The sequence below is a fragment of the Poeciliopsis prolifica genome, unplaced genomic scaffold (assembly GCF_027474105.1).
Source record: "Poeciliopsis prolifica strain line A6 unplaced genomic scaffold, Auburn_PproV2 SCAFFOLD010, whole genome shotgun sequence".
NCBI lineage: Eukaryota > Metazoa > Chordata > Actinopteri > Cyprinodontiformes > Poeciliidae > Poeciliopsis > Poeciliopsis prolifica.
The window spans coordinates 3,299,234-3,319,840 of NW_026562385.1; the positions used below are offsets into that span (position 1 = coordinate 3,299,234).

Here is a 20,607-nt window from a genome sequence, read left to right on the forward strand (position 1 = left end):
AATGTAATGGGTTAGCTCATGCAGAGAAGTGCTCTTCAAGTCTGACTTCTCCATATAGATCAATTCATCTTCTGAGAAGCTGTTCCTCAAAAAACAGACTCGTATCAAGTGATGGGGGATCTTTAAATAGATTAGTGGATGATATTTGAATGTGTTAAAATATTTTTTATTCATGTCAGACAGCATTATTTGGATGCTTAATGATTTATAAATGCACCCATTGAGAACCACATACTATCTTTGTGTCAGCTAAGCTTAGGTCAACTATGCTCAGATTAGACACATGAAATTGTCAATATTCTTTCTCTTTAATTATTCCAGCATGCACACACATTATATTTTTTCAAGTTATATATTTAATACTCCTCAAAAAGATTGGGTTATTTTTGAAAAAGGTTTTATTCATAACCTGAAAACATTCTATAACTCTTTAGCGGTTATGACAATCCTGTTTCCCAAAATGGAGAAGAAATAAAAAATGTTGCAGTTGGATTCAGGGGTAAGGCAGTCTTTGACATTTTTTTTGTTTTGTTTTACTACACATTTATCTATTTAGAAAACAAGCAAATGAATAATTATTTTCGTTGACTTCAGGTAAGCTGCACAATATATCAAGTTATGAAGGGTTCAGTATTGCAATACCAAAGGGCACCATGAATCTTATTTATAATGGGCTGTTTTGTTCTTGCGATTCCCGGCATTCTCACTCTGCATGCTAGTTTGACACATTGCTGTGAAACCTTTTTTCTACTTTATGTAGATTTCTTCTATCTTTCGTTTTTAATGCACATTGTAATGTTTTGGAACAACAACAAAAACCAGAGGTTGATAAAAAACTTACCAATTTCCTAAATAAATTTTATCTGCATTCAACTCTTGTAATTGAGAGATAATTTAAGCAGAGGTTGCATATGCTGCAAGTAGAGAACAGCCTTTCAATTGATTTAAGAGGTTTAAAATAAAATAAAGTTGAGGTCAAATGTTATCTCAGTTGGATTTTCCTTGAACTTACTAAAAATGTCTTGTTTTAAAATAATTTATTCTGCTAATCTTAGTTTTTTTTCCAGATTATTTTATGCCTAATTTATTACTAAAAGTCAAGCTCTCAGCTCAACATCAGTAACTTTTATAGCAAACAAAGGGAAGATCCAACAAAGCATTTTTTCTGTTACCACCATTTCCATGTGGACACAAAGACTGAAGCTATAAAAAAAAAAACTGTCTCCATGATATTTCGGGAATACGTAACATAACTCTTGTGATTCCTCAACCTTGACTTTTCATGTTTTCTTCTGTGCAATTTATTACTTGCCTCACTTGTTGTGTGACTACAAATGTTTGTCTCTAATCTCCGGACAGTCCCCCTGCCTGTCCTGCAGTGTGACCCTTATAGCAGGAGAGGATCAGGTTCTTGAAGAAGGAATGGCACATAATAGCTGCCATGATGACAAAAGCAATAACGGCAAGGTAAGAAAGGGAAGGGTGTGAACATGTGTACCTAAATTGTGAACAGAAAACAAATTTAAGCTGTTCGGCATGTTTATATTTTGTAATAAAAGCTTCAGAAAATATTGAGTTCTGAGGAAGAATTCAATGGGTCCCAGATGAATTTGATTTAAACTGTTGCCTTTGAATGAATCTGACTGGAGCGCCGTCTTTCATTTTCATGTCCCCTTTATTTCGCTACATAAAACCTTCTCCAGAGAGCAAAGCTTACGCCATCACACCTTCTGAATTCAGAGTTTTGGATCTGTTTCTTTCTGAACTCTCCTCTCTTTTAGGACTCTTCAAATCTGAAGTGTTCCCCTGCAGTATCAGTTGGCCGCAGCCCCAAGACGGTGAATGGCCTGCTCAGTCCTCAGCTTGAGGCCTTGAATAACAGCCAGACCTCGCTGTGTGAGATGCTGCAGGAAAAAGAGAAGAAGAGTTGGAGTGGAGGAGCCATGGGCATGGACCACTCGGCGCTCATCCCGCTCCGATCAAAGAACTTCCGGGAAAGGAGTGATGCTCACTTTGTGGATGTTATCAAGGAGGATAGGTAATCACCACCCTGTCTGTCCCTTTTATAGAAAATCCTCTTGCAAAGGGCTTGGGTGTCAGTTCAGTTGGGCACTTTGTGTGGATTCATCCAATACATTCTCCAATTTAAAAGTTAAATCAAACTTTGTGGGTGTAGCATGATAAAATATAAAACAATTTAGTCTGAAGTGGACATAATTTTCTCTCTGCTGTTTATGCAACTCTAACAGTCTTATGAAGGACTATTTCTACAAGCCTCCCCTACACAAGCTGAGCCTCACCTTCTTGGAGAGGAGCCTAGAGTCTGCCTACCGGATAAGCTACCAGGAGGAGGTGTGTTTCTGTGATGTAATGGTCTCCATCTGCCTGAATTTGCTTGCAAGTGTGCATGCATATTAATGTAGTTAGGGTTTATTAGGCCCGAGCAGCTAAGCGCTGCGAAGGCCTATTGTTTTCCTATTGTTTATTATTAGGCCCGAGCAGCTAAGCGCTGCGAAGGCCTATTGTTTTCCTACTGTTTCTTATTAGGCCCGAGCAGCTAAGCGCTGCGAAGGCCTATTGTTTTCCTATTGTTAGGCCCGAGCAGCTAAGCGCTGCGAAGGCCTATTGTTTTCCTATTGTTTATTATTATTAGGCCCGAGCAGCTAAGCGCTGCGAAGGCCTATTGTTTTCCTACTGTTTCTTATTATTATTCTGCCCCCCTAAAGAGGGGCCTTTTTGGGGGCTTTATCATATTCAAAAACTCACCAAACTTGGCGGACGCGTAAAGGGAGTTTCAAAATTTTGTATTTTAAGGTCATCGCAAAAATCCCATAAGAAATGGCTCAATAGCGCCACATACAAATTTTCAAAGGACCCTTTGCTATTCACTTACTTTATCCTAGAGACATGAAATTTGGTACACTTGTAGAGCTCCCCAAGATGCTCAAAATTTACAATTAATGTCATAGTGCAAGTATCACAGGAAGTCGGCCATTTTGGATTGAAGGTCCAATTTTGAGGCCATTTTTGCCGTTTACAGCCTTCGTATTTGTTCGAACTCCTCCTAGGGATTTCGATTGATCGGCTTCAAACTGGGTCAGTCTGTTCAGAAGGCATGTCCCATCTAAAGTTATCAAAACGGTGAGTTTCTGAGTATGCTGAAGGGGGTTAGCAGGGGTCAAAGTTCACCTACTCGCCATAAAAACATAAACTGCTATATCTCCTACACAGAAATTCACAGAGGCACCAAAGTTTCTGTGATTTATCATCATCGGGTGTCCTACAATACCTAATGGTCGAATGATGACATCACTTAGGCCACGCACCCTGAGAACAGGAAGTGTAATGTTTTACTGTGAACGGTCGCTATCTGACCCCTTTGACCTCATCAACATGAAACTGTGCCAAGACACAGAAGACATGTTGGTGTATTGAGGATTCCAACCCCGACCAGCTTTGATGGAGCAGGGGGCGTGGCGGCGTGGCGAAGTGACCTGTAACGCCATCGCCATACGTTTGGCTCTCAATTCCACATTTTCAGGCCCAGCTGCTCCAAACTCACAAGGATGGATCTTCATCCACTCCCCGACAGGAATCCATCACAATATTTGGTGGGCGTGGCCTAATTTCTTTATAGCGCCCCTAGAAAATTTTAAATGATCAGCCCCAAGCCATGCTTTAACCTACAATTACGAAACTTTGTACACATTTGTATCATGTCAGGACTTAAAAGAAAGTCTCTTGGAGCCATGGTCTAAACCCCACAGGAAGTCGGCCATTTTGGATTGAAGTTCAGATTTTGACCCCATTTTTGCCGTTTACAGCCTTCCTATTTGATCGAACTCCTCCTAGGGATTTCGATTGATCGGCTTCAAACTCGGTCAGTCTGCTCATATGGCATGTCCCATCTAAAGTTATCTAAACGGTGAGTTTTTGAGTATGCTGAAGGGGGGTTAGCAGGGGTCAAAGTTCACCTACTCGCCGTAAAAAAATAAACTGCTATATCTCCTACACAGAAACTCACAGAGGCACCAAAGTTTCTGTGATTGATCATCATCTGGTGTCCTACAATATCCTATGGTCGAATGATGACATCACTTAGGCCACGCCCCCTGAGAAAAGGAAGTGTCATGTTTTACTTTGAACGGTCGCTATCTGACCCCTTTGACCACATCAACATGAAACTGTGCCCAGACACAGAAGACATGTTGGTGTATTGAGGATTCAACCCCGACCAGCTTCGATGGAGCAGGTGGGCGTGGCGGCGTGGCGAAGTGACCTGTAACGCCATCGCCATACGTTTGGCTCTCAATTCCACATTTTTGGGCGCAGCTGCTCCAAACTCACAAGGATGGATCTTCATCCACTCCCCGACAGGAATCCATCACAATATTTGTAGGGTGTGGCCTAATTTCTCTATAGCGCCCCCTAGAAAATTTTAAATGATCAGCCCCAAGCCATGCTTTAACCTACAATTACGAAACTTTGTACACATGTGTACCATGTCAGGACTTACAAAAAAGTCTCTTGGAGCCATGGTCTAAACCCCAGAGGAAGTCGGCCATTTTAGATTGAAGTTCAGATCTTGATCCCATTTTTGTCGTTTATAAACCATTTCAGTAATTCGCCACTTGGGGTCAGTATTGCTCCACAAATGAAACAGCAGATAAACAGGATGAAGAACAATATCAGTATTTCGCCAGTAGGTGTCAGTCTTCCTCCACCAATGACAAACAGATCCACGGGCGGATGGGCGCGAAAACTTTGTGAGAGCGTTGCCATGAAATTTCTAAAAGGATAGAAATGTCTCAGATAATTTTTGTTGAATTAAATCATGCAGTAAATGTAGCGTTTTCTTACTTCTTCCAAACCATTTCAGTAATTCGCCACTCTGAGTAAGTATTACTCCAACAATGAAATAGAGTGCTTTAGAAACACAGCTGAAATGATGATGAAAAATGACGATCTGCAGTACTTCGCCTGTGCATATGTTCGGCTGTAAATGACACGTGGATCTTCCGACTGACGCCAAATTGGATACGTATGACCTTTGTTGACCTCGAAAGAGAAAAACAGCATTGAAATATATTTTGACTCCACTGCGCGACCTACATTAATCCGCCAGCTATATTTCTTCACTAAACCAATGAATCTGCCACATTTTTTGCATCGTCAAGGAGCGCCGCCGAACGCATTGATGCGTACCGCCTGGTGGACGGGCGTGGAAACTGCGGAACAACTTCTGTGTTGGAACGTGGGAAGCGTTGATGGAAACTCAGCAACAGCTTCTGCAATGCGGCGGAGGTGCTGAAAACTGCGTGAGAGCTTCTGTGGTGGCTGGCGTGAGGCGGCGGTTGCTCGTACCCCGCGGTGGACAATAGGCCGGAGCGGCGCTTGGCTGCGAGGGCCGTTCGAGGCTGCTTGCAGCTTTAATTATTATTATTCTCCCTCCAAATGAATTGGCTTTTTGGGGGCTTTATCATATTCAAAAACTCACCAAACTTGGCGGAGGCCTTAAGCCTGTTTCAAATTTACGTATTTTAAAGTCGTCGCAAAAATCCCACAAGAAATGGCTCAATAGCGCCACCTAGAAATTTTCAAAGGACCCTTTGCTATTCACTACTTATCCTAGATACATGAAATTTGGTACACTTGTAGAGCTCCCCAAGATGCTCAAAATTTACAATTAATGTCATAGTGCAAAGTATCACAGCAAGTCGGCCATTTTGGATGAATGCCAAATTTTGAGCCCATTTTTGCCGTTTACAGCCTTCATATTTGATCGAACTCCTCCTAGGGATTTCCATTGACCGGCTTCAAACTCGGTCAGTCTGTTCATAAGGCATGTCCCATCTAAAGTTATCAAAACGGTGAGTTTTTGAGTATGCTGAAGGGGGGTTAGCAGGGGTCAAAGTTCACCTACTCGCCGTAAAAAAATAAACTGCTATATCTCCTACACAGAAACTCACAGAGGCACCAAAGTTACTGTGATTGATCATCATCGGCTGCCCTACAATACCCTATGGTCGAATGATGACATCACTTAGGCCACGCCCCCTGAGAACAGGAAGTGTAATGTTTTACTGTGAACTGTCGCTATCTGACCCCTTTGACCTCATCAACATGAAACTGTGCCAAGACACAGAAAACATGTTGGTGTATTGAGGATTCCAACACCGACCAGCTTCGATTGAGCAGGTGGGCGTGGCGGCGTGGCGAAGTGACCTGTAACGCCATCGCCATACGTTTGGCTCTCAATTCCACATTTTTGGGCCCAGCTGCTCCAATTTCACAAAGATGGATCCTCATCCACTCCCCGACAGGAATCCATCACAATATTTGGTGGGCGTGGCCTAATTTCTCTATAGCGCCCCCTAGAAAACTTTAAATGATCAGCCCCAAGCCATGCTTTAACCTACAATTACGAAACTTTGTACACGTGTGTACCTTGTCAGGACTTACAAAAAAGTCTCTTGGAGCCATGGTCTAAACCCCACAGGAAGTCGGCCATTTTGGATTGAAGTTCGGATTTTGACCCATTTTTGCAGTTTGCAGCCTTCGTATTTGATCGAACTCCTCCCAGGGATTTCGATTGATCGGCTTCAAACTCAGTCAGTCTGTTCATAAGGCATGTCCCATCTAAAGTTATCAAAACGGTGAGTTTTTGAGAATGCTGAAGGGGGGTTGGCAGGGGTCAAAGTTCACCTACTCCCCATAAAAAATAAACTGCTATATCTCCTACACAGAAACTCACAAAGGCACCAAAGTTTCAGTGATTGATCATCATCGGGTGTCCTACAACATCCTATGGTCGAGTGATGACATCACTTAGGCCACGCCCCCTGAGAAAAGGAAGTGTCATGTTTTACTGTGAACGGTCGCTATCTGAACCTTTTGACCTCATCAACATGAAACTGTGACCAGACACCGAAGACATGTTGGTGTATTGAGGATTTCAACCCCGACCAGCTACGATGGAGCAGGTGGGCGTGGCGGCGTGGCGAAGTGACCTGTAACGCCATCGCCATACGTTTGGCTCTCAATTCCACATTTTTGGGCCCAGCTGCTCCAAACTCACAAGGATGGATTCCCATCAACTCCCCGACAGGAATCCATCACAATATTTGGTGGGCGTGGCCTAATTTCTCTATAGCGCCCCCTAGAAAACAGCAGCCCATAGGTTATGTTGTTATTAATTATTTAAATATACATTATTATAACTTTTTATATATATATAAGTTTATTTTGTGGGTTAAAGTACAAACATTCATTCATTTTTGCTAGAAATAATACAAAAAAAGTCATTCAGCAAAACTTATGAAACAGCGAAGTAAAAACACACTGGGGTCAGTGTTGATGGAGTACTACTGGCCCCTTGTGACAAAATACTGGTACTGCTGGTGCAATACCAGTATTGCACCAGCAGGAGGCAGTGGTACTCCATCAATGAGAAAACAGATTGACGCTACGTGATAACAGTCAGCCGGCGACAGCTGGAGCTGCAAAGTTTTCCTGAACATTTTGCCTGCTTTTTGGAGCCACAGAACTGGACTACGCTCAACATTTTGCTTGGATTTTGGAGTTGCAAATCCGAACCACGCTTTTGAGCAAGAAGGCTCTGTTGGACCGGAGTTGGAGCAGTTTAATGGGCTCTTTGCACCTCAGCTTCCGCGTTACGGCTCAAATGTTTTTCCAAGGTAACAATTAATAATGTACGTCGATCCGAAGCCCAAACAAGTAAGCCAGAGAAAAGTTTTAAGATGTTCGCCTCGTTATACATTCACAGATATGAAGGTGAGTTTTATTTTCTTTAAACTGCTAGCACAAGCCTGCTAGCTTGTGCTAGCAGGGATTATTTTCGGACATTTTTCTTGTAAAAATCTGCTATTTAATTATCTAAAGATTTCTCAGCCATTCTAACGGACACTGTTTGTGCCTTATTTTCAAGCATATTACGTGTGTTTATTGTTAACGACAATAAAGCAGCGGGGAGGGGGGGGGCAGATTACAGTTCAGAGTTTTTGCTTGAAGTATGACAAAGAAAAACGAGCACAGAGCTTACTCTGGTATCGGAGTTCTAGTTCAGCTGACTGTTCAGATTGAGAGTTATTACTTTTAGAAAAATATGGCCGTGTTGCTTAAGATTTCTGTGTTATTTCGTTTTATTACTTTTGCATGCTTGTTGTGAATGGCTCATTAAGACGGTGTTTAGAGCGGTGTGTACGGCGTTAGCTTCAAGTGGTAGCTTTAACTTGTAGCAACGAATATTTACAAGCTGTCTTAATTGAGGATGGCTTGGAAATCCATGAAAACCTAAACAAAGTACATAGTATTGTTTTATTTGTGTCTTAAGTACGACTTTGTCTTTTATAGCAGTCATAGTTTCTGAAAGTGGAATAAAGAGACGCATTCGGGTATACAGTTGTGACGTCAGCGCGGCAGGTGCAAAGAGCCCATTGCTGTTCGTTTAAACAGTCGTAACTCGCGGTGCGGTGAGTAATTTATTCCTTCCTGCTGGTTCTGGAAGCCGTCATGTTTGGAACAGTTATTCTGAGGAGGATGCTAACCCAATGCCTGAGGCCTGCAACGTTTTTAATGCTAACGAAGCTAAACTAAACTAATTCAATAAACTGAATAGTGTGTTTGATACATCCAGTTTCATACATTCAGACTTGTTTGTTATTATGTATAGAAGATGTTTAAAATGTCGCTTGAAAGAGCTCTGAGAAAATGCTAAGTATCTTTTTACCGATCCATTGGGGTTGTAATATTTAGTTGCAGCACTTCCTGTGATTAATACCTAATTAATGGGTGGGATTGAGCCTGTGCTATTGTTCTAATGTGCTGAAAGTTAACTGCTCTGTTATTGTGCATTGCCCTTGGTTTATTACTGAACAGTGCGGTTTATAAACTGATACATCTTAACCTTCACCATTTTCCGGACTCATTTCACGATAACGTCAAAGTTGCACTGCATTTAGATCTCAGTTGTAGTTAACATCAAGCATGTGGGTGTGGCTTAGTGTAAAACTTTCACTATTTACCATGAAACATCAACATTAAATGACTTCCAAATGCAAGATCACAGCTGCATCATCACACTTCCTCTGTCTTTCTAGAGAACAGCCCTGAACACATTTCCATGGTCACTTGATGACCTCACTGTAGCCCCGCCCACTTTTAAGAGGCAGTCACATGTTTTTTCTGCTGTATGTTTTACTGTTATTCTATAATTTATATGGGTTTCATCATGTGAATACTGACTAAAAACGATAACATGATGAACTCTATGAATGCTGGCTGCTGACCGAACCGCATTGGGGTGTAGAAATGACGAAATGCATTACTTCGCCACGTGCATATGATCGGCTCTAAATGACACGTGGATCATCGGACTGGCGCCAAATTGAAAACGTATGACCTTTGTTGACCTCTAAAGAGCAAAACAGCATTGAAATGTATTTTGACTCCACTGCGTCCCTACATTAATCCGCCAGCTGTATTTCCTCGCTAAACCAATGAATCTATACCACATTTTTTTGCATCTTGAAGGATAGCCGCCGAACGCATAGATGCGTACCGCCTGGAGGACGGGCGCGGAAACTGCGCAACAACTTCTGTCTTAGCACGTGCGCAGCGTTGATGGAAACTGAGCAACTGCTTCCGCGGTGCGGGCGGAGGCACTGAAAACTGCGTGAGAGCTTCTGTGGTGGCTGGCGTGAGGCGGCGGTTGCTCGTACCCCGCGGTGGCAATAGGCCGGAGCGGCGCTTGGCTGCGAGGGCCGTTCGAGGCTGCTTGCAGCTTTAATTATTATTATTATTATTCTTCCACCCAAATGAATTGGCTTTTTGGGGCTTTATCATATTCAAAAACTCACCAAACTTGGCGGAGGCCTTAAGCCTGTTTAAAATTTACGTATTTTAAAGTCGTAGCAAAAATTGCAACAGAAATGTCTCTACGGCGCCACCTAGAAATTGGAAAAACACCCTTTTTAACCCTCTGCTATTCACTTACTTTATCGTAGACACATGAAATTTGGTACACTAGTAGAACTCCCCAAGACGCTCAAAATTTACAATTAATGTCATAGTGCAAGTATCACAGGAAGTCAGCCATTTTTGATTGAAGTTCCCATTTTGACCCCATTTTTGCCGATTTTTGCCGTTTACAGCCTTTGTATTTGATCTATCTCCTCCTAGGGATTTCGATTGATCGGCTTCAAACTCGGTCAGTCTGTTCATAAGGCATGTCCCATCTAAAGTTATCTAAACGGTGAGTTTTTGAGTATGCTGAAGGGGGGTTAGCAGGGGTCAAAGTTCACCTACTCGCCATAAAAAAATAAACTGCTATATCTCTTACACAGAAACTCACAGAAGCATCAAAGTTTCTGTGATTGATCATCATCGGGTCTCCTACATTACCCTATGGTCGAATGATGACATCACTTAGGCCACGTCCCCTGAGAACAGGAAGTGTAATGTTTTACTGTGAACGTTCGCTATCTGACCCCTTTGACCTCATCAACATGAAACTGTGCCCAGACACAGAGAACATGTTGGTGTATTGAGGATTCCAACCCCGACCAGCTTCGATGGAGCAGGTGGGCGTGGTGGCGTGGCGAAGTGACCTGTAACGCCATCGCCATACGTTTGGCTCTCAATTCCACATTTTCGGGTCCAGCTGCTCCAAACTCATAAGGATGGACCCTCATCCACTCCCCAACAGGAATCCATCACAATATTTGGTGGGCGTAGCCTAATTTCTCTATAGCGCCCCCTAGAAAACTTTAAATGATCAGCCCCAAGCCATGCTTTAACCTACAATTACGAAACGTTGTACACATGTGTACCTTGTCAGGACTTACAAAAAAGTCTCTTGGAGCCATGGTCTAAACCCCACAGGAAGTCGGCCATTTTAGATTGAAGTTCAGATTTTGACCCCATTTTTGCCGTTTACAGCCTCTGTATTTGATCGAACTCCTCCTAGGGATTTTGATTGATCGTCTTCAAACTCGGTCAGTCTGCTCATAAGGCATGTCCCATCTGAAGTTATCAAAACGGTGAGTTTTTGAGAATGCTGAAAGGGGGTTAGTAGGGGTCAAAGTTCACCTACACGCCATAAAAACATAAACTGCTATATTTCCTACACAGAAACTCACAGAGGCACCAAAGTTACTGTGATTGATCATCATCGGGTGTCCTACAATACCCTATGGTCGAATGATGACATCACTTAGGCCACGCCCCCTGAGAAAAGGAAGTGTCATGTTTTACTCTGAACGGTCGCTATCTGACCCCTTTGACCTCATCAACAAAACTGTGCCCAGAACAGAAGACATGTTGGTGTGTTGAGGATTCCAACCCCGACCAGCTTCGATGGAGCAGCTGGGCGTGGCGGCGTGGTAAAGTGACCTGTAACGCCATCGCCATACGTTTGGCTCTCAATTCCACATTTTTGGGCGCAGCTGCTCCAAACTCACAAGGATGGATCTTCATCCACTCCCCGACAGGAATCCATCACAATATTTGTAGGGTGTGGCCTAATTTCTCTATAGCGCCCCCTAGAAAATTTTAAATGATCAGCCCCAAGCCATGCTTTAGCCTACAATTACGAAACTTTGTACACGTGTGTACCATGTCAGGACTTACAAAAAAGTCTCTTGGAGCCATGGTCTAAACCCCAGAGGAAGTCGGCCATTTTAGATTGAAGTTCAGATTTTGATCCTATTTTTGGTGTTTATAAACCATTTCAGTAATTCGCCACTTGGGGTCAGTATTGCTCCACAAATGAAACAGCAGAAACAGGATGAAGAACAATATCAGTATTTCGCCAGTAGGTGTCAGTGTTCCTCCACCAATGAGAAACAGATCCACGGGCGGGGGGGCGTGAAAACTTTGTGAGAGCGTTGCCATGAAATTTCTAAAAGGATAGAAATGTCTCAGATAATTTTGTTGAATTAAATCATGCAGTAAATGTAGCGTTTTCTTACTTCTTCCAAACCATTTCAGTAATTCGCCACTCTGAGTAAGTATTACTCCAACAATGAAATAGAGTGCTTTAGAAAACACAGCTGAAAATGATGAAAAATGACGAACTGTAGTACTTCGCCATGTGCATACGATCGGCTGTAAATGACACGTGGATCATCCGACTGACGCCAAATTGGATACGTATGACCTTTGTTGACCTCTAAAAATAACAACAGCATTGAAATATATTTTGACTCCACTGCGCGTCCTACATTAATCCGCCAGCTATATTTCCTCGCTAAACCAATGAATCTGCACCACATTTTTTGCATCGTCAAGGAGCGACTCCGAACGCATCAGTGCGTACCGCCTGGTAGACGGGCGCGGAAACTGCGCAACAACTTCTGTCTTAGCACGTGGCCAGCGTTGATGGAAACTGAGCAACAGCTTCCGCGGTGCGGGCGGAGGAGCTGAAACTGCGTGAGAGCTTCTGTGGTGGCTGGCGTGAGGCGGCGGTTGCTCGTACCCCGCGGTGGACAATAGGCCGGAGCGGCGCTTGGCTGCGAGGGCCGTTCGAGGCTGCTTGCAGCTTTAATTTATTAGGCCCGAGCAGCTAAGCGCTGCGAAGGCCTATTGTTTTCCTATTGTTTATTAGGCCCGAGCAGCTAAGCGCTGCGAAGGCCTATTGTTTTCCTATTGTTTATTATTAGGCCCGAGCAGCTAAGCGCTGCGAAGGCCTATTGTTTTCCTATTGTTTATTATTATTATTATTATTATTCTTCCACCCAAATGAATTGGCTTTTTGGGGGCTTTATCATATTCAAAAACTCACCAAACTTGGCGGAGGCCTTAAGCCTGTTTAAAATTTACGTATTTTAAAGTCGTAGCAAAAATTGCAACAGAAATGTCTCTACGGCGCCACCTAGAAATTGGAAAAACACCCTTTTTTACCCTCTGCTATTCACTTACTTTATCGTAGACACATGAAATTTGGTACACTTGTAGAACTCACCAAGACGCTCAAAATTTACAATTAATGTCATAGTGCAAGTATCACAGGAAGTCAGCCATTTTGATTGAAGTTCCCATTTTGACCCCATTTTTGCCGATTTTTGCCGTTTACAGCCTTTGTATTTGATCTATCTCCTCCTAGGGATTTTTTGATTGATCGACTTCAAACTCGGTCAGTCTGTTCATAAGGCATGTCCCATCTAAAGTTATCTAAACGGTGAGTTTTTGAGTATGCTGAAGGGGGGTTAGCAGGGGTCAAAGTTCACCTACTCGCCATAAAAAAATAAACTGCTATATCTCCTACACAGAAACTCACAGAAGCATCAAAGTTTCTGTGATTGATCATCATCGGGTGTTCTACAATACTCTATGGTCGAATGATGACATCACTTAGGCCACGCCCCCTGAGAACAGGAAGTGTAATGTTTTACTGTGAACGTTCGCTATCTGACCCCTTTGACCTCATCAACATGAAACTGTGCCCAGACACAGAGAACATGTTGGTGTATTGAGGATTCTAACCCCGACCAGCTTCGATGGAGCAGGTGGGCGTGGTGGCGTGGCGAAGTGACCTGTAACGCCATCGCCATACGTTTGGCTCTCAATTCCACATTTTCGGGCCCAGCTGCTGCAAACTCATAAGGATGGACCCTCATCCACTCCCCAACAGGAATCCATCACAATATTTGGTGGGCGTAGCCTAATTTCTCTATAGCGCCCCCTAGAAACTTTAAATGATCAGCCCCAAGCCATGCTTTAACCTACAAATACGAAAACTTTGTACACATGTGTACCTTGTCAGGACGTACAAAAAAGTCTCTTGGAGCCATGGTCTAAACCCCACAGGACGTCAGCCATTTTGGATTCAAGTTCGGTTTTTGACCCCATTTTTGCCGTTTACAGCCTTCATATTTGATCTATCTCCTCCTAGGGATTTCGATTGATCGGCTTCAAACTCGGTCAGTCTGTTCATAAGGCATGTCCCATCTAAAGTTATCTAAACGGTGAGTTTTTGAGTATGCTGAAAGGGGGTTAGCAGGGGTCAAAGTTCACCTACTCGCCATAAAAACATAAACTGCTATATCTCCTACACAGAAACTCACAGAGGCACCAAAGTTTCTGTGATTGATCATCATCGGGTCTCCTACATTACCCTATGGTCGAATAATGACATCACTTAGGCCACGCCCCCTGAGAACAGGAAGTGTAATGTTTTACTGTGAACGTTCGCTATCTGACCCCTTTGACCTCATCAACATGAAACTGTGCCCAGACACAGAAAACATGTTGGTGTATTGAGGATTCCAACCCCGACCAGCTACGATAGAGCAGGTGGGCATGGCGGCGTGGCGAAGTTACCTGTAACGCCATCGCCATACGTTTGGCTCTCAATACCACATTTTCGGGCTCAGCTGCTGCAAACTCACAAGGATGAATATTTATCCACTCCCGACTGGAATCCATCACAATATTTGTAGGGCGTGGCCTAATTTCTCTATAGCGCCCCCTAGAAAACAGCAGCCCATAGGTTATGTTGTTATTAATTATTTAAATATACTTTATTATAACTTTTTATATATCTATAAGTTTATTTTGTGGGTTAAAGTACAAACATTCATTCATTTTTGCTAGAAATAATACAAACAAAGTCATTCAGCAAAACTTATGACACAGCGAAGTAAGAACACACTGGGGTCAGTGTTGATGGAGTACCACTGGCACCTTGTGGAGAAATACTGGTACTGCTAGTGCAATACCAGTATTGCCCCAGCAGGAGGCAGTGGTACTCCATCAATGAGAAAATAGATCGCTACGTAATAACAGTCAGCCGGCGACAGCTGGAGCTGCGAAGTTTTCCTGAACATTTTGCTTGCTTTTTGGAGCCACAGAACTGGACTACGCTCAACATTTTGCTTGGATTTTGGAGTTGCAAATCCGAACCACGCTTTGGAGCAAGAGCTCTGTTGGACCGGAGTTGGAGAAGTTTAATGGGCTCTTTGCACCTCAGCTTACACGTTCGGGAAACACGGCTGAAATGTTTTTCCAAGGTAACAATTAATAATGTACATCGATCCGAAACCCCAACAAGTAAGGCAAAGAAAGGTTAAGATGTTCGCCTCGTTATACATTCACAGATATGAAGGTGAGTTTTATTTTCTTTAAAACTGCTAGCACAAGCCTGCTAGCTTTCTAGTAAAAATCTGCTATTTAATTATCTAAAGATTTCTCAGCCATTCTAACGGACACTGTTTGTGCCTTATTTTCAAGCATATTACGTGTGTTTATTGTTAACGACAATAAAGCAGCGGGGAGGGGGAGGGGGGGGCAGATTACAGTTCAGACTTTTTGCTTGAAGTATGACGAAGAAAAACGAGCACAGAGCTTACTCTGGTATCGGAGTTCTAGTTCAGCTGACTGTTCAGATTCAGAGTTATTACTTTTAGAAAAATATGGCCGTGTTGCTTAAGATTTCTGTGTTATTTCGTTTTATTTTTGCATGCTTGTTGTGAAGGGCTCATTAAGATAGTGTTTAGAGCGGTGTGTACGGCGTTAGCTTCAAGTGGTAGCTTTAACTTGTAGCAACGAATATTTACAAGCTCTCTTAATTGAGGATGGCTTGGAAATCCATGAAAACCTAAACAAAGTACATAGTATTGTTTTATTTGTGTCTTAAGTAGGACTTTGTCTTTATAGCAGTTATAGTTTCTGAAAGTGGAAAAAAGAGCCGCATTCGGGTATACAGTTGTGACGTCAGCGCGGCAGGTGCAAAGAGCCCATTGCTGTTCGTTTAAACAGTCGTTACTCGCGGTGCGGTGAGTAATTTATTCCTTCCTACTGGTTCTGGAAGCCGTCATCTTTGGAACAGTTATTCTGAGGACGATGCTAACCCAATGCCTGAGGCCTGCAACGTTTTTAATGCTAACGAAGCGCTTTACTAATTCAATAACTGAATAGTGTGTTTGATACATCCAGTTTCATACATTCAGACTTGTTTGTTATTATGTATAGAAGATGTTTAAAATGTCGTTTGAAAGAGCTCTGAGAAAATGCTAAGTATCTTTTTACCGATCCATTGGGGTTGTAATATTTAGTTGCAGCACTTCCTGTGATTAAATACCTAATTAATGGATGGGATTCAGCCTGTGCTATTGTTCTAAAGTGCTGAAAGTTAACTGTGCTCTGTTATTGTGCATTGCCCTTGGTTTATTACTGAACAGTACGGTTTATTAAACTGATACATCTTAACCTTCACCATTTTCCTGGCTCATTTCACGATAACGTTAAAGTTGCACTGCATTTAGATCTCAGTTGTAGTTAACATCAAGCATGTGGGTGTGGCTTAGTGTAAAACTTTCACTATTTACCATGAAACATCAACATTAAATGACTTCCAAATGCAAGATCACAGCTGCATCATCACACTTCCTCTGTCTTTCTAGAGAACAGCCCTGAACACATTCCATGGTCACTTGATGACCTCACTGTAGCCCCGCCCACTTTTAAGAGGCAGTCACATGTTTTTCTGCTGTATGTTTTACTGTTATTCTATAATTTATATGGGTTTCATCATGTGAATACTGACTAAAAACGATAACGTGATGAACTCTATGAATACTGGCTGCTGACCGAACCGCATTGGGGTGTAGAAATGACGAAATGCAGTTCTTCGCCATGTGCATATGATCGGCTCTAAATGACACGTGGATCATCGGACTGGCGCCAAATTGGATACGTATGACCTTTGTTTTACCTCTAAACAGCAAAACAGCATTGAAATGTATTTTGACTCCACTGCGCCTCTACATTAATCCGCCAGCTATATTTCCTCGCTAAACCAATGAATCTATACCACATTTTTTTGCATCTTGAAGGATAGCCCCCGAACGCATAGATGCGTACCGCCTGGTGGACGGGCGCGGAAACTGCGCAACAACTTCTGTCTTAGCACGTGCGCAGCGTTGATGGAAACTGAGCAACAGCTTCCGCGGTGCGGGCGGAGGCGCTGAAAACTGCGTGAGAGCTTCTGTGGTGGCTGGCGTGAGGCGGCGGTTGCTCGTACCCAGCGGTGGCAATAGGCCGGAGCGGCGCTTGGCTGCGAGGGCCGTTCGAGGCTGCTTGCAGCTTTAATTATTATTATTATTATGATTCTCCCTCCAAATGAATTGGCTTTTTGGGGCTTTATCATATTCAAAACTCACCAAACTTGGCGGAGGCCTTAAGCCTGTTTCAAATTTACGTATTTTAAAGTCGACGCAAAAATTGCAAAAGAAATGGCTGAATAGCGCCACCTAGAAATTTTCAAAGGACCCTTTCCTATTCACTTACTTCATCATAGAGACATGAAATTTGGTACACTTGTAGAGCTCCCCAAGTCGCTCAAAATTTACAATTAATGTCATAGTGCAAGTATCACAGGAAGTCAGCCATTTTTGATTGAAAGTCCAATTTTGAGGCCATTTTTGCCGTTTACAGCCTTCGTATTTGATCGAACTCCTCCTAGGGATTGCGATTGATCGGCTTCAAACTCGGTCAGTCTGTTCATAAGGCATGTCCCATCTAAAGTTATCAAAACTGTGAGTTTTTGAGAATGCTGAAGGGGGGTTAGCAGGGGTCAAAGTTCACCTACTCGCCATAAAAAATTAAACTGCTATATCTCCTACACAGAAACTCACAGAGGCACCAAAGTTTCTGTCATTGATCATCATCGGGTCTCCTACAATATCCTATGGTCAAGTGATTACATCACTTAGGCCACGCCCCCTGAGAACAGGAAGTGTCATGTTTTACTGTGAACGGTCGCTATCTGACCCTTTTGACCTCATCAACATGAAACTGTGACAAGACACCGAAGACATGTTGGTGTATTGAGGATTTCAACCCCGACCAGCTACGATGGAGTAGGTGGGCGTGGCGGCGTGGCGAAGTGACCTGTAACGCCATCGCCATACGTTTGGCTCTCAATTCCACATTTTTGGGCCCAGCTGCTCCAAACTCACAAGGATGGATTCCCATCAACTCCCCGACAGTAATCCATCACAATATTTGGTGGGCGTGGCCTAATTTCTCTATAGCGCCCCCTAGAAAACAGCAGCCCATAGGTTATGTTGTTATTAATTATTTAAATATACATTATTATAACTTTTTATATATATATAAGTTTATTTTGTGGGTTAAAGTACAAACATTCATTCATTTTTGCTAGAAATAATACAAACAAAGTCATTCAGCAAAACTTATGACACAGCGAAGTAAGAACACACTAGGGTCAGTGTTGATGGAGTGCCACGGGCACCTTGTGGCGATATACTGGTACTGCTAGTGCAATACCAGTATTGCCCCAGCAGGAGGCAGTGGTACTCCATCAATGAGAAAACAGATCGACGCTACGTAATTAACAGTCAGCCGGCGACAGCTGGAGCTGCGAAGTTTTCCTGAACATTTTGCCTGCTTTTTGGAGCCACAGAACTGGACTACGCTCAACATTTTGCTTGGATTTTGGAGTTGCAAATCCAAACCACGCTTTTGAGCAAGAAGGCTCTGTTGGACCGGAGTTGGAGAAGTTTAAACTGAGCAACAGCTTCCGCGGTGCGGGCGGAGGCGCTGAAAACTGCGTGAGAGCTTCTGTGGTGGCTGGCGTGAGGCGGCGGTTGCTCGTACCCCGCGGTGGCAATAGGCCGGAGCGGCGCTTGGCTGCGAGGGCCGTTCGAGGCTGCTTGCAGCTTTAATTATTATTATTATTCTTCCACCCAAATGAATTGGCTTTTTGGGGGCTTTATCATATTCAAAAACTCACCAAACTTGGCGGAGGCCTTAAGCCTGTTTAAAATTTACGTATTTTAAAGTCGTAGCAAAAATTGCAACAGAAATGTCTCTACGGCGCCACCTAGAAATTGGAAAAACACCCTTTTTACCCTCTGCTATTCACTTACTTATCATAGACACATGAAATTTGGTACACTTGTAGAAACTCCCCAAGACGCTCAAAATTTACAATTAATGTCATAGTGCAAGTATCACAGGAAGTCAGCCATTTTTGATTGAAGTTCCCATTTTGACCCCATTTTTGCCGATTTTTGCCTTTTACAGCCTTTGTATTTGATCTATCTCCTCCTACGGATTTTGATTGATCGACTTCAAACTCGGTCAGTCTGTTCATAAGGCATGTCCCATCTAAAGTTATCTAAATGGTGAGTTTTTCAGTATGCTGAAGGGGGGTTAGCAGGGGTCAAAGTTCACCTACTCGCCATAAAAAAATAAACTGCTATATCTCTTACACAGAAACTCACAGAAGCATCAAAGTTTCTGTGATTGATCATCATCGGGTCTTCTACAATACCCTATGGTCGAATGATGACATCACTTAGGCCACGCCCCCTGAGAACAGGAAGTGTAATGTTTTACTGTGAACGTTCGCTATCTGACCCCTTTGACCTCATCAACATGAAACTGTGCCCAGACACAGAGAACATGTTGGTGTATTGAGGATTCTAACCCCAACCAGCTTCGATGGAGCAGGTGGGCGTGGTGGCGTGGCGAAGTCACCTGTAACGCCATCGCCATACGTTTGGCTCTCAATTCCACATTTCGGGCCCAGCTGCTGCAAACTCATAAGGATGGACCCTCATCCACTCCCAACAGGAATCCATCACAATATTTGGTGGGCGTAGCCTAATTTCTCTATAGCGCCCCCTAGAAAACTTTAAATGATCAGCCCCAAGCCATGCTTTAACCTACAAATACGAAACTTTGTACACATGTGTACCTTGTCAGGACGTACAAAAAGTCTCTTGGAGCCATGGTCTAAACCCCACAGGAAGTCAGCCATTTTGGATTCAAGTTCGGTTTTTGACCCCATTTTTGCCGTTTACAGCCTTCATATTTGATCTATCTCCTCCTAGGGATTTCGATTGATCGGCTTCAAACTCGGTCAGTCTGTTCATAAGGCATGTCTCATCTAAAGTTATCTAAACGGTGAGTTTTTGAGTATGCTGAAGGGGGGTTAGCAGGGGTCAAAGTTCACCTACTCGCCATAAAAACATAAACTGCTATATCTCCTACACAGAAACTCACAGAGGCACCAAAGTTTCTGTGATTGATCATCATCGGGTCTCCTACAATACCCTATGGTCGAATGATGACATCACTTAGGCCACGCCCCCTGAGAACAGGAAGTGTAATGTTTTACTGTGAAAGTTCGCTATCCGACCCCTTTGACCTCATCAACATGAAACTGTGCCCAGACACCGAAGACATGTTGGTGTATTGAGGATTCCAACCCCAACCAGCTACGATAGAGCAGGTGGGCATGGCGGCGTGGCGAAGTTACCTGTAACGCCATCGCCATACGTTTGGCTCTCAATACCACATTTTCGGGCTCAGCTGCTGCAAACTCACAAGGATGAATATTAATCCACTCCCCGACTGGAATCCATCACAATATTTGGTGGGCGTGGCCTAATTTCTCTATAGCGCCCCCTAGAAAACAGCAGCCCATAGGTTATGTTGTTATTAATTATTTAAATATACATTATTATAACTTTTTTATATATATATATAAGTTTATTTTGTGGGTTAAAGTACAAACATTCATTCATTTTTGCTAGAAATAATACAAACAAAGTCATT

General features: G+C 43.0%; 1 protein-coding gene across 2 annotated transcripts in view; it reads left to right on the forward strand.

Moving 5' to 3' along the window:
* The window catches only part of LOC129363211 (adenylate cyclase type 9-like), a 90,164-nt gene that overhangs the window by 25,321 nt on the left and 44,236 nt on the right, over positions 1 to 20,607 (forward strand). For both annotated transcript variants that reach the window (XM_055035162.1, XM_055035163.1), the window contains exons 3-5: positions 1,360 to 1,467; positions 1,782 to 2,038; positions 2,250 to 2,352. In XM_055035162.1, the coding sequence (XP_054891137.1) occupies positions 1,360 to 1,467; positions 1,782 to 2,038; positions 2,250 to 2,352 (468 nt within the window). The remainder of the gene's footprint in view (positions 1 to 1,359; positions 1,468 to 1,781; positions 2,039 to 2,249; positions 2,353 to 20,607) is intronic.